The sequence below is a fragment of the Piliocolobus tephrosceles genome, chromosome 19 (assembly GCF_002776525.5).
Source record: "Piliocolobus tephrosceles isolate RC106 chromosome 19, ASM277652v3, whole genome shotgun sequence".
Classification (NCBI taxonomy): Eukaryota; Metazoa; Chordata; class Mammalia; order Primates; family Cercopithecidae; genus Piliocolobus; species Piliocolobus tephrosceles.
In genome coordinates, this window is record NC_045452.1 from 7,875,471 (window position 1) to 7,898,597 (window position 23,127).

The following is a 23,127-nucleotide window of genomic DNA, read 5'->3' on the forward strand; positions in this document are numbered from 1 at the left end:
CGGAGTAGCCAGGCATCCCAGTGCTCGGGGTTCGGGACTCTGGAACAGAAATGTGGGCGGCAGCTGGGAACCTGCGACTCCGGCCCCGTACCTGCGCGCGCCGCAGAGACGCCTTAGGTCATGCGCCGCCCCGCCTACCGCCTCCTCCTGCTCCTGGCGAGCCGGCGCGCGGTGATGACGTATCGAGTGAGCCGCACGCCGCTGACGTCAGGGACCAATGGCTGCGGCCGCTGCTACCGCGCTCGAATCCTGGCAGGCGGCGGCTCCGCGGAAGAGGCGCTCGGCGGCTCGACGGCCTCGGCGGAGGGAGGCGGCGCCCCAGAGTTCCGAGGCGGAGTTCGAGTCTGACAGCGGAGTCGTGCTTCGTCGCATCTGGGAGGCTGAGTGAGTGCGGGGTGGGCCCTGGTGGACTCTTTGCGCCCGTGGACAGTTCTGAGCCACAGTCTCCCCATCTGTAGAATGGTGATATAAGCCACACCCTTTAAGGAGTTATTGTGAAGATTTAACGTAGGTAACAAGCTCATTAAAGATCTGGATTATAGTAAGCGCTCAGTTAAAGGTTGCCTTCCCTGTTATTACGGTTACAGTTGCGTGACTTTGGACAATTTGTAATCTCTGTGCCTCAGTTTTCTCATCCGTGAGATGGGGATGAAAATAGTACATACGTAGGTTTGTTTTGAGGGTTCAATGAATTAGTAAACGGAAACCATTTTCTGGCACGTGATAAGCACTGTACCAATGTTTGCTATTAATATTATGCCGATGTTGGTATTATTGGTGGCGGCAACACGAACACGTGATTGCTATCCTCAGGCAACTGCTATGTGTCGGACACTAGCTTAATCATTCTGCACACTTTATGTTAAACATTGCAGGCACGCTAGGACCCTGGTAGCTCAGCGATTCTCAGAGAGACAAAGAAAATGTGTGGAACCAGATTTCAAACCCAGGTCTTTGTGACAAAAACCAGTGCTTCCAGCTCTCCATTATGCTGGTTGCTTATCCCAGCTCAGATTCTCACATACCTTGCTCCATACCTTAGAAAGTACATAGAGAGTGCCTAATGCAGAGGAAGCACTCCACAAATGTTACCTATTAATGTTATTTAGTATTATTACCTTTATTTGCAGTTCTTTTTAGGCTCAATACATAACAGCTTTAGTTAGCACTTACGATCAGCATCTGAAGGGCCATCACAAGGGCAGATATTAGATTAATTTTGTGGGCTCCTCTCCACTAGAATTAGGGTCAAGAGGCAGCAATGTCCCAGAGTTTACGTCCGAAGAGAAAGTTGTTGACCATTTGGCTCAGCCTGAATAAAAAGCACCTGCGATTCTTCTTAAGCTCTCAGAGGGTGCCAGTAAGAGTGAACGTGGCTGGGGGCTTGGAGAACTCAAGGCATTTTTCATATCCCTTGACATTGCCACGATTTCCTCAACTGCTTCAGTATTCCCCAGGAGCTCCCTGCTTCTCCCAACACCTAGGTGTGGTGCAATCACCATCGCTCTGAGATTGGGCCAGCATTTTACGCACTTATCTATGTATGCATTTACCAGTTCATAAAACATTCCTGCGTACATCAGAACTCTCTCCTTTACCCTCTGTGAGAAACGTGCAGCAGCCTCAGGGCTGACTTTCAATTCTCTGTACCCCTTTCTGAACCCATAATCACTGTCTCTGGCCGTGGCTTGTCAGTTCAAATCCAGTTCATTTTAATTCACTGTTGACTTTGTTTTGCTCTGGGTCTGTAAAACCAGTTGACTTGAATAAAGAAAGCCCAGACACTTGGTTTTGTCTCTTTACTTTCCCCTTAGAACTATTTATAATAACAAATACCATTTGTTGAGCACCTGCTATGTGTCAGACACTGTGCTAAGAATGTTAACCCATTTTATGCCTCTAAACTCCTCTGTGTTGGGAATGATTTTTATCCCCATTTTGGAGGTGAGGAAACTAAAGCTCAGAAAGGCTAATTCTGAGCATTTAACAACCATTTATGGAGCTGCAATTCTATACTAGGCACTGTTGTAGAGCGAGAATAAACCCAGACCTCTCTCTGGGAATCAAGGACCTCCTCCAGCATCCTCTCTCCTGCAGTCTCTGAGCCCCAGCAGTATGTGCTCTGGACATATTCAACATATATCCCCCTCTTATCACTTGGTAAGGGTGGGCCCTGCATTGCAGGGCACCTCATTCTCTATGCATTCAGGTCATGATCAGGAAAGTTACTGTTGGGGCAGCCCTGAAATGGATGGGACATGACTGTGCCATTTTTTTTCCTCAACAGGAAGGACCTGTTTATCTCTGATTTCTGGAGTTCAGCACTAGGTGGGTATGACCTGGCCAAGGGTAGGGATTATGGGGCTGAAAAGAGAATCTGTCCTCATTTGAGGACATTTTGCTTCACAGAGGGATAACTTGCTGGGTTCTAACTCCCCCCACCCGCCACTTATATCTGTGTGTCTTTTGGCACTTAATTCTGACCCTCAGTTTCTTTATCTGTGAAATGGGGATAATGTGTATATCCTGTAGTTTTGGGAATTGAAGCTGTTTAGTTAAACGCTTGCCTGCTGTATACAAGGCAATAAATGTTGTCATTATTATTGCTGAAATTTATATTTATCCTGTTCCTTTTCTGTGATATTACAATGTAGCCTTTCTCTCATGCAGTGATAATCTCTTCCTAAACATAGTGTATGGGTGGAAACATAATATTTATGCATGGAGTGGACATACCATAGATAACATTTTTATTGTGGGACATTGAGTTTTCTTCCTTTGGTTTTCAGTTATTATTTTAGGACAGGGTCTTACTCTTCACCCAGGCTGGAGTACAATGGTGCAATCATAGTTCACTGCAGCCTCTACCTCCTGAGCTCAAGTGATCCTCCCACCTATAGCTTCCGAAAGCACTGGCATTATAGGCCTGAGCCACCACAAGCAGCCTTTTTAAGTTATTATACATAATTTTGCAATGAGCAATTTTATGCATACAGCTTTTACCAAACTTAGGGTGATCTTCTTAGGATATATTCCCAGAAGTGGAATTAAATAAAAGGCGGTGACCAACTTGATATCTATTGTCAGGTTATCCAAAAAGTTTTCACCAATTATTTTATCAAAACTGACCTGAAGAGCCAGTTTTTCCTGGCCTGGGGTCTTACTTAAACATATCTTTGCTGCTTGCTTGCTTTTTTTTTTTTCTTTTGAGACGGAGTCTCACTGTGTCACTCAGGCTGGAGAACAGGCGTGTGATCTCAGCTCACTGCAATCTCCACCTCCTGGGTTCAGACAATCCTCCTGCCTCAGCCTCCTGAGTAACTGGGACCACAGGTGTGTGCCACTACCCCTGGCTAATTTTTGTATTTTTGTAGAGATGGGGTTTCACCATATTGGCCAGACTGGTCTTGAACTCCTGATCTCAAGTGATCTGCCCACCTCGGCCTCCCAGGTGCTGGGATTATAGGTGTGAGCCACTATGCCCAGCCCTTTGCTGGTTTCTTAAGTGAAAAATTGGTATCTTATTGTTGGAATGCATGGCTTTTTTTTGTTTTGCTAAATTCAGTACCAGTACAATAAAAGGAGAGACAAGAGAATCTGCCTCTACATGAGAAGACTTAAACAGAGTATAACTTTATTTTATTTTTTTGAGATGGAGTCTTCCTCTGTTGCCCAGGCTGGAATGCAGCCGTGTGATCTTGGCTCACTGCAATCTCCACCTCCCTGGGTCAAGTGATTCTTCTGCCTCAGCCTCCCAAGTAGCTGGGACTACAGGCGTGCACCAGTACGCCTGACTAATTTTTTGTATTTTTAGTAGAGACGGGGTTTTACCATGTTGGCCGGGCTGGTCTTTCAATTCCTGACCTCAGGCGATCCACCCACCTCGGCCTCCCAAAGTGATAGGATTACAGGCATGAGCTATCACACCTGGTCTGTTACAACCTTAAAAGTATGCATTTCAGAGCATAGTCTACATTTACTAGGAGCCTCTTGTTAAATTAGAATGAGTTCACATTATAGTTTTAGATGGAAACTGCCCTTGAGTGAAACCCAATTTCTGCTTGCAACATGCTCTTGGGTTTTGGACCATGGGAGTCCAGGGGCCGGGACAACCTGTCATTTGGTGGTGAATGTGACTGTAATGTCCAGGCATGTTTGGGAATGAGGCCGGCAGCTTCTCTCTCTGAAGGATTGAAACCTTTTACTGCCCTGATCTCTTTCTCCCCAAATCTGTGAACTTCTTTTGCGGATGATTTGGTTCACAGGGTCAGAGCATATGCCTTCTAACTGCATTTGGGGGCCTGCTCTTTCAGAAACCATCAATAGATGTCTCACAAAACATCTGGAACAGCTGAAGGCCCCTGTGGGGTCTCTTTCGGACATCTTTGGAAACCTGCGTCTTGACTCATTGCCAGATGAGTCAGATGTGGCCCCTGATTCTATCCCAAGAGAGACCCTGGTCACAGGAACGTGCCATTTGAAGTGTGTGTGTTACGGCATTGGGAACTTTGCCACCTGCATCATAGCTAGAAACCAGCTAACATTTTTGCTGCTTTTGTTGGAAAAGTGCCAGGTACATTTTTGGATTCATTTTCATCTCCTCCTCCTCTGGTCTTATACATGGGTGCACACAGATGTTTGGGTTGAAGTAAACAACTCATTCTTCCCTTCTAGATTCCCAGAAGTCACTGTTGGGTGTATGACCCTCTGTTTAGCCAACTTGAAATTGAAGTACTGAACACCCTTGGTGTGACTGTTCTCAGTGAGAACGAGGTAAGTGGTTTAAAGAGGAGCAGACAGGAGTATAAAAATCCTGACCAGACTCACCCCAGGCTCTTCCTGTTAACACCAGCATTCTTTGCAGTGGCAGCCATTCCTCTCTTACTGCCTGCTCACTTTTGTAGTGCCTGAACAACGTAACCAGCCAATCAGTTACCTACATTTTGGCTTGTATTGTGCCCATCAGAAAAAAATTACACAGATGGCATGAACCAGAACACGTTAGGTCTGAACCACTTTTGTGAGAATTATTTGTCTGGAAATTATGCTAACTTGGTATTTGCTGTTGCTATTGAAAAATAAAAATCTAGGTGCCTCAAGCGAGGTCTTTCTGGTTGGATTTTACCCTGTCCCAGGGAGGTAATAAAAGGGGTTGCAGCATTCCTCTTTGATGCTATAACCCAGGCAAACCCATAGCACCTGGCTGTGAGTTGTGGATTAATTCTCTGCTCACATTTGCACGCCCCAAAATAGCTGGGATTTGACATTTCTGAGACCTGTGTAATAAAGAAATGCATCTCTCAAGCACAGGGCCAAAGCCAGTATGAGCAAATCCCTCCGATTTCGGTTTTATATTGTCTTGGCGATTAGAATCATTTGATTCCTGTGTGTGTCCTGAAACTGCCATCTTACTGCTTATGTATGAAAATTTGGCTCAAGTTGAGAGAAGAGTCATTCCCTGATATTGGCAAGGTCCTAAAACACTGTCACTCAGTTCCGATCATCTTTCTGGGTGCCTGCTCTGTGCTAGGCAGGGAGCTTTGGGGAGACCAAAAAAATGGGACCCAGTCCCAGTGTTCAGGGAGCCCGTGGTCACATCAGGGCATGTGACCTGTAAACAAGTGAATGAGGAGTGAAATAGTGAAGCAGAACCTTGTACCAGGAGCTGAGACAAGAGAGGTGTTTGGAGGGATGGAGGAAGAATTCCTGGGTCTGAGCTGGGCTTTGAAGGTCTACCAGGAGTTTGCTAGTGGGACAGAACCAGGATTGCAGGTAGCTGTGCAGTGCTGGCTGTTCAGGAAACCACTGCCAGTTTGTTATTAACACAAGGGAAGCTGCAAGAAGAGGAGAGGCAGGCCAGAGGTGGGCAAGGGTCAAAGGGCCTTATGTTCCCTGCTAGAATTTGGCCGTAGAGCAGTGGTTCTCAGGAGGGGTGATTGTGCCTCAGGGACATTGGAAGAGGACTTAGTTATACAGATCTGCAGGAAGTGACACGGGAAGTGTGGATTACTGAGCATGGGGGAAATACATGGGGTAAGTAACATCACTATCCCTCCTGTCCTTGCCGTCATAGACCCAGGAAGCCCCTCCGTTAGTGTTCATGAGACTTTGTGTTTATGAGACACACATTTGTTAAGTAAACATGAGTTCTTTCGGGACATCATGATTTCCTGACTCTAGTTCTGTAACTGTATAGATTTCATATACGAGTGTAACTGTTCCACAAAATGAGCTTTTTTCCATTTGATCCTTTAGTTTGTCTCATGATTAACCCCATCCTTACCTCTCCCTCGCCTTACTGCAAATAATAGGTTGTGAGCATGTTTACACCTGTGAATATCGTATCCCCAGGAAGGGAAACGGAGTATTCGCGGGGAGCCCACCATCTTTTACATGCTCCATTGTGGGACGGCCTTGTACAACAATCTTTTATGGAGTAACTGGTCAGTAGATGCCCTTTCTAAGATGGTCATCATTGGGAACAGTTTCAAAGGACTTGAGGAGAGGTAAGTCTGAGAATGCTGAGATTCTGTCAGGCCCTGAGGTGAAGCCCATACCTCAGATTGACCTATACACAGAAAACGTTTCCCTGATGATTCCGTACTGGGGAAATGCTTTTCCATAGGGAACGGGATGAAGGCTTAAATACAGGAGATGTCAAACCCTGATTCAAGCTATGAAGCAAGTTAAGGAGTCTTTTTGCCACGAATTCCTCCCTTCCATTGTGATACACAGAAATGGTTTTGAAAACAGGGAAAAGCTATTTGATTCCTCTGCCTACAGCTCCACATCCTCATTCTGTTTCACAGTGCTTAGGAGTCTGCTCAGTCATTTCTCTTGATGAAATGGGCACAATTACTGGAGTATTTTCTTTCTTTTTTTTTTTTTCTTTTGAGATGGAGTCTTACTCTGTCCCCCAGGCTGGAGTACAGTGGTGTGCTCTCGGCTCACTGCAACCTCGGACTCCTGGGTTCAAGCGATTCTCCTGCTTCAGCCTAATGAGTAGCTGGGATTACAGATGTGTACCAGGACACCCGGCTAATTTTTATATTTTTAGTGGAGATGGGGTTTTACCATGTTGACCAGGCTGGTCTTGAACTCCTGACCCCAAATGATCCGCCCCGCCTCAGTCTCCCGAAGTGCTGGGATTACCCGCGCTTGGCCCGCATTTTCAACTATTTAACTGGTTTACTCCACATCTCGAGTTTTTTCCTGAATTCTTCCTATACTTCAATCATCTTGCCCTTCTGTGTCTTAAGTTGAATGAAACTGTCCTCATACCTCCTAATCATGGTTGTTTTTTTTTTTAATTTCTAGGTTGTTGGCAAGGATTCTGCAGAAAAATTATCCCTACATTGCAAAGGTATCTATCTGAATAAAGGGGCTGGGATGGAAAAGGGTGTGAAACTGTGAAGAATTCTATCTTTACAGGCGTAGGAGGAAAGTCAGGGGCTAAGTGGCGCTAGTGTACTGTCAGCTCTCTCTATGGGTCTGTGTTCCAGAAAGCTATAACTCTTTAATGTATCTCTTAGTTTTTTCCTTATTTCCTTTATTCTCAGTATCACAGTCCATGATATCCACTGTCCTTGGGGCACCCAGTTCATTGTGCAAAAGCATTTAAATTGAAATATCCTATTTGTTATTTTTTTTACAAAGGAAAGTGGGGATGACAAGTAAAATGGAAATTTCTCCCAGAAGGGTGGGGATTACTGTGACTAGCTGAAGTTTTCACACTTGAATTTTTCTGCTCAGATTTTAAAAGGACTGGAGGAGCTTGAGTTTCCTCAGACTTCACAATACATGGACATATTTAATGATACCTCTGTCCACTGGTTCCCCGTGCAAAAGCTAGAACAGCTCTCCACAGAGATTTGGGAGTTTCAGGAAGAACCAGATTATCAGGACTGTGAGGACCTTGAAATCATCAGGAACAAGACAGAAGATCCTTCCGCTACTGACTGAACTCACTGTGAGGTTGGCTGAGGTAGAAGCTGCCACTGGAGACTAAAGGGAAGGCTGTCATGGAGGAACTACAGAGAACTCCTTTGCCAGGAAAGAACATCAACCTGGCTGTCTTGTTTTGAGGACGATACCCCACATGAGGACTTGGTATAAAGATTCCTGCACTGCTAAGTGGCATTGTCCCGCTTTACATCCTTCCCTCGTGACCTGGCCCAATGTGGAGTAGCTCCTGAGTAAAGAAGTTACGCTTTTGAAGGTGATCTAAAATACTGTTTATTCACAGCACGTCCCTCTCAGGGGCAAGTCTCCAGCTGGCTCTGGACCTGCCACAGTTCACTTGGCCATGTCGATCAGGCTCTGCAGTGAGGTGGGCACCCATGTCTTCTCGCCCTGGACAAAGACCACTCCCCGGTCGATGTAGATCACAATGCGGCCAAAGGTGTAGAGCTGCTTCCCTTCGTGTCGCTTCCCGATGACGGGCATGAAGACAATGTTGTGCTCCTCAGCCTTGGTCTCAATGAGGTCCTTAAAGTTCATGGGCACAGAGCTGGCGGCCACGCCAATGCCCCTCTGGGCCATGTTCTCAGCCTCCCGCCTCTCCTGCATGGCCTCGTACTGGAAGTCCTTCCTCCGCTCCGTGTGGGTGAGATAGGCAATGTTCTCCCGTGCTCCTGGCTGCATGTAGGCACCTGAGAGATACAGGAGGACAGGGCAGTGAGGAGAGGTGTTTCCAGGTGTATGGAAGTTGACGCTGACTTGGCCCAGGTCTGGGGGTGCCAGAGTGCTTGTGACTCACTGAAGGGCAGTTCTGCCTCAAAGATACAGCTTTGGAGGAAGTTTAGACAACTGGCCCGTATCACATAAAAACTGTTCAGAAGGTTTCTGGCTAGTATCTAGTAACCAAAGAGACTATTAAATATTCAGCATTTTAAAATGAAGTATCTGCAAGGGATTTCTTCTTTCAGAGCTGGAAACATTAGCAGAGAGTCCTCAGCCATTCTCCTGTTTCCACCTTGCTCTGTAGAGTTTCCACTTCACACCACCAAAGAGGCAGCTTTTAGTACCTTGAAAACATAGGCCCACGCTGGCTTTATTTTTAACCTACCCACATAGGCCCCACATCCTGAAAGGAGTTCACATATATTTGGGGAGCTGAAATTGGTGTTTAAGGATAATACAAAAGGCCGGGTGCGGTGGCTCAAGCCTGTAATCCCAGCACTTTGGGAGGCCGAGACGGGCGGATCACGAGGTCAGGAGATCAAGACCATCCTGGCTAACCCGGTGAAACCCCGTCTCTACTAAAAAAATACAAAAAACTAGCCGGGCGAGGTGGTGGGCGCCTGTAGTCCCAGCTACTCAGGAGGCTGAGGCAGGAGAATGGCATAAGCCCAGGAGGCGGAGCTTGCAGTGAGCTGAGATCCGGCCACTGCACTCCAGCCTGGGCGACAGAGCGAGACCCCCTCTCAAAAAAAAAAAAAAAAAAAGGATAATACAAGACCATAAATGCTAAGTGCTCACTGAGGGGTATATACAGGGAACAGTTTTGGAAATATGAGGCCAGGGGTAGCTAAAGAAGAGTTTTTAGAAAGAACTTGATCATTACGGAAACAGAGAAGTATATTTGCCTTATTACTTAATCTCTGTTTTCACAGAATAGGCTATTCTTTTTTTCTTTCTTTTCTTTTTTTTTTTTTTTTTTGAGACTGAGTCTCTCTCTTGTTGCCTAGGCTGGAGTGCAGTGGTGCGATCTCCACTCACTACAACCTCCGCCTCCCAGGTTTAAGTGATTCTTCTGCCTCAGCCTCCTGAGTGGCTGGTGTTACAGGCATGTGCCACCACGCCCAGCTAATTTCTGCATTTTTAGTACAGATGGGGTTTTACCATGTTGTTCAGGCTAGTATCGAACTCCTGACCTCGTGATTGACCCGCCTCGGCCTCCCAAAGTGTTGGGATTACAGGCATGAGCCACGGCGCCTGGCCTAGGCTAACTATTAAATAACAAGAATTAAAGACTCAGGAAATAGAAATTCTAGTTCTAACTGCCACCCTTTAACTATGTGACCTTGAACAGGCTCTTAGCCTCACTGGGCTTATCTGTGAAACACAGACTAGATGATCCCATTTCAATGCTGTGAACCGGCTAATGAGCAACAACTGGAGCACAGGACTGGTTGAAATAGGCTCCCAAATGTAGAAACATAAACATACTTTCATTTACTTATGATCTAGGCAGAATGACTTGCCTAGAACTTGGGAATAGATACAGTACATGACAACACAGACACCACCTATTGAAGGCTACACACAAGCATGAACTCAGTCCCCCTTTCGGCCTACGAAGTAGATCTTACTGTTTAACAGGTCAAATGGGGCTGATGAAGGCTGAGCAATCACCAAGTGTCAGAGCGTGTGCCCAACTCCACACTGTAAGATGTGTCACCTGAGCAGCATGTTCAGGGCTGAATGAGCCTTAAAAGGCCACACAGCACAGTGGTTAAGAGGGCGGGGCCTGGGGTTAGACTGACATCTGAATCTAGCTTAAGTCAGTCTCCACTTAGGGAAGACGCCCCTCTCAGTCATGGTAGACCTAGGCAGTGGGTGCCAGCTGACCATGTACCCCAATCAGCAGGGTGAGAGTCTGTTGCTATGGGCAAAAGTGTGACCTAAGATTTAGGCTGCCTACAGGAACCAGAAAACTCTGATTCTGTGTCATTTACATGTGTAAAATCTGAAACTCAGGGCCAGGACATCCAAAATGGGAATCCTCACTTACCAACATTGGAGGACACCGCCCGGTTCATGATATCAAGTGCCTCGTTAAATTTGTCCTTGACAGATGGATGTGCCAGCACTTGGTCTGAGAACATAGACTTCCAACCCAGGTACCACTTGGTGATCTCCTCATAATTTGGGCTGTTACTGAGCCAAGAGCACAGCACCTGCCAAAAAGAAAAATTACTTGCATCCATGGTGGCAACAAATGAAGGCAAGATTTCCGAAGGGGCCATTTGTTTTGTTTTGATCCTGGTCCTGCAGGCTAGTGACACCACTTTACAGGGATTTATAGTAGCTAAACAGTCTAGGACTCAGGAATATGGATTTTGGAGTCAGCCTGGTAGCTACAGTGCCCTTGCGTGTAAACTCTCTGAGCCTCTGTTTCCATGTCTACACAACAGGGATACCATAGCCCCTACCCCATAGGGTTGCTGAGAGGAGGTGAGATAAAGCAACTAAAGTCCTTGGAACAGCTTCTGATACATGGCAAATGTCCAATAAATGGTGCCCACTATTAAGATGACCTAACTTATTCCTAGCCTACCATGTAATTTATTTTTATTATGGAATTGTACCTACAGTCAGGCCTCGGCAGAAAATTAATTTAATCCCCACCCAGTTCCTTCCCCCAGAAAGCCAAGCAAAACAAAGTGTACCTGAAGCCACTTGGGGAAGAAGTGCTTTTCAAGAAGTCCCACCAGACTAGAGACAGAGATCATCCCTTCCCAGTCGATCACCCAGTAGAACGCATCCATGTGCTGCTGGTGGGGGTTAATGACTAGCTCACCAAGACACATCCCTGGAACAGAAACCCGGTCTGTAAGGCACAGCTTTAGTACCGGCAAAGCCACAGAAGCACAGAGCAAAGACAATGTCCGTTTTCATCTCAGCTCACAACAACCTCCGCCTCCTGGGTTCAAGTGACTCTTGTGCCTCAGCCTCCTAAGTAGCTGGGAGTACAGGTGTGCACCACCGCGGCCGGCTAATTTTTGTGTTTTTATTAGAGACGGGGTTTTGCCATGTTGCCCAGACTGGTCTCAAACTCCTGATCTCAGGTGATCTGCCACCTCAGCCCCACAAAGTGCTGGGATTACAGGCATGAGTCACGGCTCCTGGCGGTTTTTTTTTTTTTTTTTTTTGAGACAGGGTCTCACCGTTGCCCAGGCTGGAGTGCAATGGCAGATCTCAGCGCACTGCAACCTCTGCCTCCCAGGTTCAAGCCATCCTCCTGCCTCAGCCTCCCTAGTAGCTGAGACCACAGGCACATGCCACCACACCTGGCTAGTTTTTGTATTTTTGGTAGAGATGGGTTTTCACCATGTTGCTCAGGCTTTAATCAGCTTTTAAAGGTCAAATTTAAGCTCCTGACATAGCAATTCTTAAAAAAGTATATATATATATTTTTTTTGCTAACCCAGAAATAACTCCCTAATAATTTAGAATAAAATACTACAAAAATTTCAGAACTCCAAGGGCTGTCCTGTTACCAGAAGCCAAAGCCAATCGGGAAAACCACAAGGCACAGAGTCTGATGTTGTTACTGTCAACTATTAGTCGCTGTTGTAAACAAACAGCAGAAAGGACCCAAGTTACATTTATGTTCAGCCTCTGAACAGCAAGGAATATTGTGTACTAAGCACTTTCATGAATACAAAGGCTATGCTTTAAATCACCACTGACCACAGAAACCAGGGCACCAAAGCTGCTGGGCTTGGACTGCATTTTCCCCATATCCTTACCCAGCTTGGGCACTATGTTTTTGACCATGAATGCTTCCCAGGAGCCAGGAGTGAAGACATCCTTCCAGGGCTGGAGGATGAGCTTGGCAGAGGAGTCGCTGGGGTGCCACTTCTGCAGGGCACTGGACAGCTTGCTACGGATGGGGGAATAGAGTGGCTCCAGCCGTGCCTGCATAAGGGGCAACCATGGGTGTATCCAAGAGTGGATGGGAACAGTGTCTGTGAGCGGGTTCCAGTTTTCCACCTGCAAAGTGGGGAGAAGAAACAGTTCATGTCGCCTGTGGGGCAGTCACATAACACCCGTGTGGTTAAAGGCAAGAGCTGCCCCTGGAGGAGGCCCCATGCTCTCCAAGGCCCACGGTCCTTTGTACATCGCCAAACAAATATGCCCATTCACTTGATTACATCTCAGAAATAGCATAATTCTAATTTTAGTGAAGAAATCAAGAAAATGAATTCCCTCCTGAGGGTGGCTTGGGGGAAAAAGTGCTGAGAAAAAGGCTGGAATTAACACTCTAGGTCAATAGTTGTGTTGACAAATTCTGTTAATTCCAGGCGTTTTAACAGCACTGAGATAACGAAGACATAGACTGAACAAGTCCCTGTGGTTAGTGATGACAGCTGTTCCTGTGACTCTCACCCCACCTCTTTTTGCAGCTTGGGGAAGATGAGTTGGTCCAGTATATTATCTAAGATCCACACAGGAATGATGTGCACCCAACTATCCAAAAAGTCCACCATCGGGTCACAGTTCCTTGGCTGCCACTGAGTGACAATATTTCGAACAAAAGGCATCCAGACTTCCCATATCAACCTATGGAAGAAAGGCAGAGGACAGGCTGGTTAATTACACTGATTGGTTTCAAAGACCACCACCACCGCCCACCTCTCTAGAATCAGAAATAAAAATGCAACAGCATAGAAATCCGATCAGAGGAAACCATCAGGCCAGTCACCATGCTGGCCAGACCTGAGCCTGCCTCTTCCTTGTTCTCGTGACTCTCCTCTCGAACTGAGGCCTTGGTCTCGTAAGCAGTGCCCGCCCACCTGGCAGAGCTGCTTTAGGGTCACAAGAGTCTCTTCCTAGGTATCAAGTGCTTTCCCACCTATAGGCTTCTATTCATGAGCTGACATCTCTCACCCTCTGATCACAGCTTCAATGTCACCACCTCTAAGACCTCTGTCCTAACCCCCATTCCAAGGTCGCTCCTGCAGTTCTCTATCGCTGTACCTGGTGTGCATCCTGCCTTTATTTGTTCACTACCTTATTTCCATCTGCCTTTTCTGCTGTACTCCTAGGGTAAGCCCAGCACCTAGCACAAGCATGATACTCAACAGACATTTGACAAGTGTCAGCTGAATTCATGGCCAAATGGAACCACTATGGAAAACAGTGTGGAGATTCCTTAGAGAACTAAAAGTACAACCACCATTTGATCCAGCAATCCCACTACTGGGTATCTACCCAGAAGAAAGGAAGTCATGGCCGGGCGTGGTGGCTCACGCCTGTAAACCCAGCACTTTGGGAGGCCAAGGCAGGCGGATCATGAGGTCAAGAGATTGAGACTATCCTGGCCATCATGGTGAAACCCCGTCTCTACTAAAAATACAAAAGTTAGCTGGGCATGGTGGTGCACGCCCGTAGTCCCAACTAGTCAGGAGGCTGAGGCAGGAGAATCGCTTGAACCCGGGAGGCAGAGGTTGCAGTGAGCCAAGATCACGCCACTGTACTCCAGCCTGGTGACAAAGCGAGACTTCATCTCAAAAAAAAAAAACCAGAAGAAGTCATTATATGAAAAAGATACTTGCTCACACAAGTTTACAGCACCCACAATTCACAATTGCAAAAATGTGGAACCAACCCAAATGCCCACCAATCAACAAGTGGATAAAGAAACTGGTGTGTGTATACACACACACACACACACACACACACACATATATATATATATATATAATGGAATATGACTCAGCCATAAAAGGGAATGAATTAATGGCATTTGCAGCAACCTGGCTGGAATTGGAGACTACTATTCTAAGTGAAGTAACTCAAGAATGGAAAACCAAACATGTTTTCACTCATAAGTGGAAGCTAAGCTATGAGGATGCAAAGGCATAAAAATGACACAATGGACTTTGGGGACTTGGGGAAAGAGTGAATGGGGTGAGGGATAAAAGACTACAAATTGAGCCAGGCACGGTGGCTCACACCTGTAATCCCAGCACTTTGGGAGGCCAAGGCGGGTGGATCACAAGATCAGGAGATGGAGATCATCCTGGCCAACATGGTGAAACCCTGTCTCTACTAAAAATACAAACATTAGCTGGGTGTGGTGGTGCATGCCTGTGATCCCAGCTACTCGGGAGGCTGAGGCAGAATTGCTTGAACCAGGCAGCTGGAGGTTGCAGTGAGCTGAGATCACGCCACCGCACTCTAGCATGGCGACAGAGTAAAACTCCGTTTCAAAAAAAAAAGACTACAAATTGGGTTCCATGTATACTGCTCAGGAGATGGGTACACCAAAATCTCACGAATCACCACCAAAGAACTTACTCATATAACCAAATACTACCTGTTCCCCAAAACCCTGTGGAAATAAAACATTTCAAAAAAATAAAATAAAAAATAAAATAAATTCATGGCCAAATGAACTTAAATTCCTAAAGCAGTGTCAGCATGAGCAGAGAATTAATCAAGGCCAGCACTGCTGCCTTCCCCCACCTTCAGCAGTCCTTCCCAAACCCCCAGGAGAAAGGAGCTGGAGCGCAAAGCCCTGCCCTGTGGTACCTGTGAAAGGCATCTGCCGAGAGGTCCTGTCCGCCATGAGACAAGAGCTGGTCATTCTCCAGGAGGCTTTTCCACTTGGAGATTATCTCGGTGCCGTAAGTGCAGTCCTGAGGAGAAAGGCAGAGCAGCTAAGGGGCAGCAGGCTCTCCAGCCCTCCCTGCCCACTGGACCAACTCATCAAGCAAGGGTACGCCCAACCAAGAGGCAGGGATAGGTTGATTTTCCCAACAACTCACTTTGAGGGGATCCCACTCCTTGAAGTACTCCTTCATGAGTGGATAGACGATGGCCACGGCGAGGTCCACACGGTCGGACATCCTGTACTCCTCATAGTACTTGTCCTGCAGGGTTTCGAAGATGCGGGCACACTCGTCCAGGGTGAGGGGGTTGCTGCAGTCAGGCTGCATCCGCCGCTCGCACTCCTCCACCATCTCCAGGACCTTGCTGAGGTTGGAGATGACCCGCTCCTCATGGTCCAGGACCTCGGTCATCTTCTCCAGCTCGTGGAAGAGGTTGACCACCATGTCCCGCTCATACTGTAGCTGCCGGTCATTCTGGATGATCTCCTGCTCCGTGAGCTCAATGAGCAGCTGCAGGTTGTGCTCCAGCTCGGGCAGCGCAAAGCCCGGAGCCTTGGCCTCTTTGCCAGACTGTGGCAGCTGTTGGGACTGCAGCGGCAGCCCATCATCGGGAACATTGTGCTTGTGGCTGATCTGACTGTAGCTGTAGTAGACCTTTTGCTCCCGGCCTGTCATGTCTATGACCTTGGAAAACGTAGAGGGACGAAGGTTAACACCACTGTGGCCCTGTTAAACACATAGCTAAGCTCAAGGGAAGGCCCCATGACAGGGAAGTGTGTAGAAACCACATTATTCAACAGAGCTGGAGAAGGGCAGTGTTGTAAAGTGGGATCCACACTGTCCTAGCCTAAAGGAGACTCCAGGGACAAAATCAGATGCAGCAAGCAGTTCTAGGTTGGATCACTTTGAGCAAGCCAGATGGAGAAGACTTTTTAGTGAAACAAGAAATTTAAATAGGGACTGAGTATTAGTAGATGTGAAAATTTATTTTAATGGAAAGGTAGAAGCTGTACTGATCAAAGAAGGTAACACAATCAGAATATCACATTTTGATTAAAAAAATGCACATAAGCATAGAAAAAGATCTAGGATGTATAACAAGATGTTAACATTTGGTAATCTTGGAAGGATGGAAAATATTTCCTATATTTCTGCCTATTTCCTAACTTTCTAAAATGTACTATACACTGCTATTATAATAACAAAGTTGTTTTTTTAATTTAATTTTTTAAACTTTTTAATTTTTTGAGATGGAGTCTTGCTCTGGTGCCCAGGCTGGAGTGCAGGCTGGAGTACAGTGGCACGATCTCAGCTCACTGCAAGCTCCGCCTCCCGGGTTCACACCATTCTCCTGCCTCAGTCTCTCGAATAGCTGGGACTACAGGCGCTCACCACCATGCCCGGCTAATTTTTTGTATTTTTAGTAGAGACGGGGTTTCACCGTGTTAGCCAGGAAGGTCTCGATCTCCTGACCTCCTGATCCACCCGCCTCGGCCTCCCAAAGTGCTGGGATTACAGGCGTGAGCCACCACGCCCAGCCTTTTAATTTTAAAACAAAATAAAACATACAAAAGGCTAATTGAACAAAGGCAACCTAGGCAATGAGCTAATTCCAATATTTTAGGAAAACAGGAAATGTGAATATGGACTGCACTTCTGAAGCACAATGATTCATCACCACTTTTTAAGTAAGTGTGTGATCCACGAACCACCAGCATTAGAATCACTGGAGGAGAGAAAAAAAAAAAAAGTCTTGAGGTTCAGTCTAGAGTCAAAATTCCTGGGAGGCACCTAGACGCCCGTATTTCTTAACAGGTCATCCAGATAATATAACAGCACACGTTTGAGAACCCCACTAAAGGCTTTGAGGTCTATGACACACTATATATCCTACAGCAAATGACAACAGGCAACTGTCACCACTGTTGACTACTTGGAAAAGTAATGGAAAACGTAATACACTATATGCACGTAACAGTGAGTGAAAATTTAATCTATCTTAGAAAAAGAAAATACTCAATGCTGGCTAAGGAGCCCTGGGAACTCTCTCCTGCCCTCCTGGTCAGACAGAGTTAATACAACCTTCTGAGCATTTGAATGCCTTAAGTACTTCTGTATTTAACATGGTGATTGCACATGTATATGTCTATCCTTAAAAAATGTCTCAAAGACAAAGTTTTATATACAAACTAACCAGTCAAAAATCCAAACTAAACCAGATAAAAGCTAAACGCCTAATAACAGAGGTAGGATCAAGTAATACAGTACAGCCACTCTCTGGAATTATGCACTCATTATAAATCTTCACAGTGAGTTTTTAATAAGAATGTTACTGAATTCACTGATGTAAGCTCCAGAAACACAGGAACATCATTTGGTTTACCAGTGTAGTGCTGTGAAGAGTACCTGGCAGAGAAGGAACTTAGTAACTATTACTAAATATGGGGGTGTAATGAACAGGAACATGATAGTAATAGTATTCATTACACTCCCATAAAGTAAGTGAGAAAAGCAAGGTACAAAAAAAAAAAAAAAAAAAAAACAAGCCTAGCTAGAAGATCCAAAAAACCCTAGAACATGTTCAGTGATTAATTTTGGGGTGTGGCTCCTGTACCAGGTGTCCAAAGGCCCCCATACCTTGACTTGAGAAAGCTCCTTCTGGGGAGCAGTGAGCTTCTTGCTAATCCTGCCCTTGGCCTTCAACTCTTCCACGGTCTTGTAAGAGTATTTGGGCTTCTTCTTGCTTCCACTTGGGTCTTTCCTCCACTGGCTCAGCTCCTTCTGAAACTCCTGAACCAGAAGGATACAGTCAGATGCAGCAAACCACTTTTTACAACAGGTGAGACAGCTGAGACCATTAACAGATGTCACCATTCAGTGTCTTAGATTTATTTCCAGGTTCTATATGAAGGAAGGAAAGGATGCACCTGCATGACACCAAAACTATCTAATGATAACTCCTTGACCCCATTTACCCTCTTACAAATAATGAGGTTCAGAAGGCAGGTGCACCAGATGGGAGGGAGAAACAAAAATAAAGATAAAGGAAACAACATGTATTGAGCATCTACTATGGGCAGGCACTATACTAGTTTAAATGTACCTCATGTAAAACTTAGAAATGCAATGTAAAGGATTTTTTAAGTACACGAAATCTTGTTTCTCACTTTAAAATGAAGATAAATAAGCAGGCCCTAACTCTCAAAGCAAAGGTATCTCTTATAATCAGGGTCTGCAAAACCTTTCTACAGGAGGAGCTACGGCAAGCTTGTCCAACCCGCAGCCCAGGACGGCTTTGAATGCGGCCCAACGCAAATTCGTAAACTTTCTTAGCGTGACGGTAGTAGAATCCAGCCCACAGAAGTTGGTTTTGGAGTTGTCATTATGTTTTTCTCATACTAGTTAGGACTTGTCATTTTTTTCTCTAAAAGTATCTACACATCTGGCTACTTTGGGAAAATTGGAGGATCAGGAAATACTAAGCCCACATCCTCATAAGCAACAATCACCTAGAGCTGAATAAAGATTTACCTTCTAGACAGGCTAAGGCCTCACCTCTGTGCCGCAGTCCCCACCACTCTTTATTGTCTAGCACCTGGCTCATCTTACTTGCTTCTGCGGTGTGCCTGGCACCTGTAGGCTTCTAAGTCTGAGAACCCCTGACTCAGAGTGGTCAATCCCACATTATCAGATGACTGTGTCATCAAAAGGTCAGTGACAAGAAGAGTAACGTGTTTCTTTGCAGTATCCTGCTTTCCCCCATAAATTCAAATGGGTAAAGAGTAATACTTCAATCAACAGAGCTGGCCCCTTCTATCACTGGGGAAAAGGGGCACACAGCTGCCAGCAGATGGCTCCCTGCTGCACTTGGGATGAAACCCAAGCACCTAAAAATGGCTGTCAAGGCCCATTTTGTGGCCCGCCCACCCCTCTGAATGCACTTCCTTCCCCTCTGCTTTGTGTACCACCCTCCCACCACAACGGCTTCCTTTATGGTTTCTTAACCAGCAAGCTCAGAGCCTCTCAGTGTCCTCAGGCTTCTGCCATGTCTCAACTGAAATGTTTCCTTTCCTCAAAGGTTTCCCTGACCAGCCTATTTATAAAAGTAGGTCAACACCACCTCCCAACCCCCAACCTTATTTTCTGTCTAGGCAGGTCCTAGCACCTTCTGCCGTTTCAACTGCCACTTCCACACCATAGCTGCTTGTTTACTCTCTGTCCACTCTGCGCCCTCTCATCATGGTGCACCTAGCCTTCAGCCCAGTACCTGGCATATGGTACGTGTACAACAAACATCTGAGGACTAATAGAATGAAGGGATAAATGAACAGCCATTAGAAATGGACAGGACACCATCCACCCATGTCTCCTGACTTCCAGTTACCTCTTCGGCTTCTTCCTCTGAGTCAACCACAGGGAAGTCTTGCATTGACTGCGTGGTGCGCTCGGATCCATAAGCCCCCACAGCACCTTTTCCCTTTCTCTGCTTGGCTTCGATTGGGTTAATGATACCTGAGGAATTTCAGCAAAAGATAAAAAGAGAGTCTTATGATCACAGCAATTCATGTATGTGAATCAGCCACTCAGTGAAATGACAGTTTCTTGCTCCTTCCACAGAATAACACGCTACTCAAGGAGCTATTCTCTGCCCTCAGAACACTACTCTTGTCCCTTATGATTTGAAATGTATGAGCATTTATGCTACCACAGAACAGTCTGCTGACTGGTTTATTTATATCCCAAATAGATTTCCATTTCTACTTGGATTGTTTCAGTGGACAAGAAGAAAGCAGAACACTACATTTATAACCGAGAACTCCAGCATACTAAATTCTACACTTCACTTCTTTGGAAGCCTCTATTAGAGAAAATGCAATAATTCAGATACTATATTAATTCTGACTGAAGTGAAGCTGCAATTTAATATAAGATTCCTCATGTATTTTACTTAGGAGTTCCTATCTCCTATGTTTAACTTTTTTATAACAAGTTTAAGCCCTAGAAATAAATGTTGCTTTTCTCATAAAAGAGTTTACGAATAGGACCACAACATTTCAATGAAGATGCTGCCCCGCCTCCAAATTTTCCATCTCTGCCTCCCTTCCATTTAGTACAGTTGAAGTCTCAAATAAGAGCTATCCCTGGGCCAGGCATGGTGGCTCTTGCTTGTAATCCTAGCACTTTGGGAGGCCAAGGTCTTGAACCAGGCTGGGCAACATATTAAGACCCCATCTACAAAAAAAGAAAAAATTAGCCAGGCATGGCAGAGTGTGCCTGTGGTCCCAGCTACTCGGCAGGCTTGAGCCCAGGAGGTTGAGACTGCAGTAGGCTATGATCATGCCATGCCACTGCACTCCACCCTAGGTAACAGAGTGAGACCTTGTATCAAAAAAAAGGAAAAAAGCTGTCCCCTCATTCTCATTCAGCGTATCTTTGCTTAAGTTCATGTATTTTTCATGTACCTAATGTTTTCAACACATAACCTGGATTTCACTTTAATAATTATTTAGAGGCCGGGCGCAGTGGCTCACACCTACAATCCCAGCACTTTGGGAGGCCGAGGAGGGTGGATCACTTGAGGTCAGGAGTTCGAGACCAGCCTGGCCAACATGGTAAAACCCCATCTCTACCAAAAATAAAAAAATTAGCTGGGTGTAGTGGCGGCTGCCTGTAATCCCTGCTACTAGGGAGGCTGAGGCAGGAAAATCACTTGAACCCGGGAGGCGGTGGTTGCAGGTGAGTCAAGATCATGCCATTGCACTCCAGTCTGAGCAACAAGAGTGAAATTCTATCTCAAAAAATAATGTTATTAGTATTATTTAGAGACTCGAATTTGAATATGAAGGATACATTTGATTATATCTACTTGGCAATCATGCATAGGAAATAGCTCAAGAAGAAGGGGAAATGTTCCTGTAGGAAGAATCCAACTGTTTGGTTTGAGAGGCTTTGGTCTCAAGAAGATAAGAGTGTGACAGGAGCTGTGTCTCAGTGAGGCTGGCCATGAGAAGACAGGAGGAGACTAGGCTACTAGACGAAGATGGAAGTAACCAATGCAGGATTTGCTCAGCCAATTTTATAGCCATATGGCTCTAGTTATTAAAAAAGCTACACACAATGTTTTACTGATATTCCTGAAGGACAAGTAACTGTTTCTGCAAAACTAAAACCCTTGTGAGTAGGGATGGCAAACTCAAATGACTTCGGGACCAAGAAAAGTTCCTGTGGGTTGGGGTGGAAGACAACAGGGGGCTGTGGAGACTGCCTCCAAGAGAAGACCATGTCCATTGTCCCAGGAGCAGCTCTCACTTGCCTCAACTAACTACTGCTAGGCAAAATCTAGAATTTTAGGTGAAATTGTTTTTTAAATATTAGCAACTAATTCATTTTTGTTTTTATTTATTCTATTTATTTATTTATTTAGAGACTGAGTCTCACTCTATTGCCCAGGCTGGAGTGCAGTGGTGTGATCTCTCTCGGCTCACCACAACCCCCACCTCCTGGGTTCAAGCGATTCTCCTGCCTCAGCCTCCTGAGTAGCTGGTCAGGACCAGAAAAAAAGCCTGTCTCCAACCTGTTTGCAGCCTATTTTATACCCTAACCCTTTTCTTCCTGTTGAAACAATTATTTATTTAACTTGAGCTTTGATAAAGCAAGGTAGCTTAGGAGTGCAAATGTCTCGTGTTGGCAAACCAGGCTAGAGAGAGAAAGTGCTTTTAAAAGGGAAAAGCAAACCTCCTCTCCCAATGCCCCTCTCCTTCCCTCTGCCTGCCCTCCATCACGCAAGACAACAAAAGTGCAATACCTTGTGCATTCTTCCCGAGGCCCCGTCCAGGGACGTAGCCCATCTTCTGAAGAAGCTTCTGTCCAATTCCTTTTGTGTGTCTTTCCCAGCTGCCGAAGTCCATGAAAGATTTGGTTCCTCCTGCAAAACCTTTCTGGCTGGGCTTAAAATTGCCACCCTGCAAAGAAGAAAAATCAAAGCTTAGTTAATGGAAAAACAAAAAGAAGAAAAATCTAAGAAAGCTTGGCCAACAGGAAAATGGTCTAAGTTACATAGCACTATGAAAAGCGTCACAAGAACCAAAAATGTGTGTGATACGTGTCAGGAAGGAAGAGACTACACTACACACTTCACAACTCACAGAAGCCTGCCACCAAAAGGAGATACTCACAAAATGCATTCCAGATAAGTTTCTGCCTGGCTAGAAAATGCTTGGGCCACAATGACATTTGAAGGATATTACTGAAGTCACAATCCTGCAATAAAGACTCTACCGTTTTTAACTTCCTTGGTCCAAAATCCTTAGGAAAGTCGTCCTGCTTAACAGGTCTCTCTTCATCATCAGAATCTTCCAACTCTGCCTCCTCCGCTGCCCCTTTCTTGAGTCCCGCACTGATGAAGTTGACCGGCGCAGAGTAGTCACGGGCCCTGCAGGCAGAAACAAAGCCCCACGGGGTTGGTAAATAACTCTTTTCTCTGCAGCAATCTCTTTGCAGAAACTACGTGCTTGAAAACTCCTTAGAATGAACTTCATGAAGGAAGGTTTTTTTAAAAAAGTAACACATTTTTTAATGTGTCGAAATATCTAAAGGACCCCAGATTTGGCTTCCTGTAGTCACATTTAACATTTTATCTGACCTATTCCTCTACAGCTGAAGAGTTATCACATCAATGTAGGGTTGATTATAAATTCAAAATATGATGTGATAATACAGTTTTCCTACATTTTAAAAAATTAATTTATCATAAAAAGCATTTGTTTTGAAAACTATAGCAAGT

At 45.5% G+C, this 23,127-nt stretch overlaps 3 protein-coding genes across 6 annotated transcripts in view; 1 reads left to right on the top strand and 2 right to left on the bottom strand.

The window, feature by feature from the left end:
• HPS4 (HPS4 biogenesis of lysosomal organelles complex 3 subunit 2) overlaps positions 1-216 on the bottom strand; it is a 30,531-nt gene extending 30,315 nt beyond the window's left edge. The window contains exon 1 of one of the 2 annotated variants that reach the window (XM_023190771.3): positions 92-216. The gene's annotated coding sequence lies outside the window, so the exon portion shown is untranslated. The other variant, XM_023190770.3, reaches the window with a different exon arrangement.
• On the top strand, positions 203-8,222 carry SRRD (SRR1 domain containing). The gene is made up of 7 exons (XM_023190772.2): positions 203-384; positions 2,288-2,328; positions 4,314-4,573; positions 4,675-4,773; positions 6,352-6,506; positions 7,318-7,363; positions 7,753-8,222. Exons 1-7 carry the CDS (start codon positions 218-220, stop codon positions 7,960-7,962), a joined length of 978 nt encoding a protein of 325 aa, XP_023046540.1. The 5' UTR covers positions 203-217; the 3' UTR covers positions 7,963-8,222.
• TFIP11 (tuftelin interacting protein 11) overlaps positions 7,316-23,127 on the bottom strand; it is a 21,074-nt gene continuing 5,262 nt past the window's right edge. For 2 of the 3 annotated variants that reach the window (XM_023190767.2, XM_023190768.2), the window contains 11 exons: positions 22,623-22,776; positions 22,150-22,306; positions 19,729-19,856; positions 17,982-18,134; positions 15,501-16,028; positions 15,265-15,371; positions 13,122-13,290; positions 12,477-12,720; positions 11,394-11,536; positions 10,736-10,901; positions 8,211-8,651 (listed from right to left, as the gene is read on the bottom strand). In XM_023190767.2, the coding sequence (XP_023046535.1) occupies positions 8,296-8,651; positions 10,736-10,901; positions 11,394-11,536; positions 12,477-12,720; positions 13,122-13,290; positions 15,265-15,371; positions 15,501-16,028; positions 17,982-18,134; positions 19,729-19,856; positions 22,150-22,306; positions 22,623-22,776 (2,305 nt within the window). In that variant the 3' untranslated portion in view covers positions 8,211-8,295. Of the gene's footprint in view, positions 8,652-10,735; positions 10,902-11,393; positions 11,537-12,476; positions 12,721-13,121; positions 13,291-15,264; positions 15,372-15,500; positions 16,029-17,981; positions 18,135-19,728; positions 19,857-22,149; positions 22,307-22,622; positions 22,777-23,127 lie in introns of all 3 variants that reach the window. The other variant, XM_023190766.3, reaches the window with a different exon arrangement.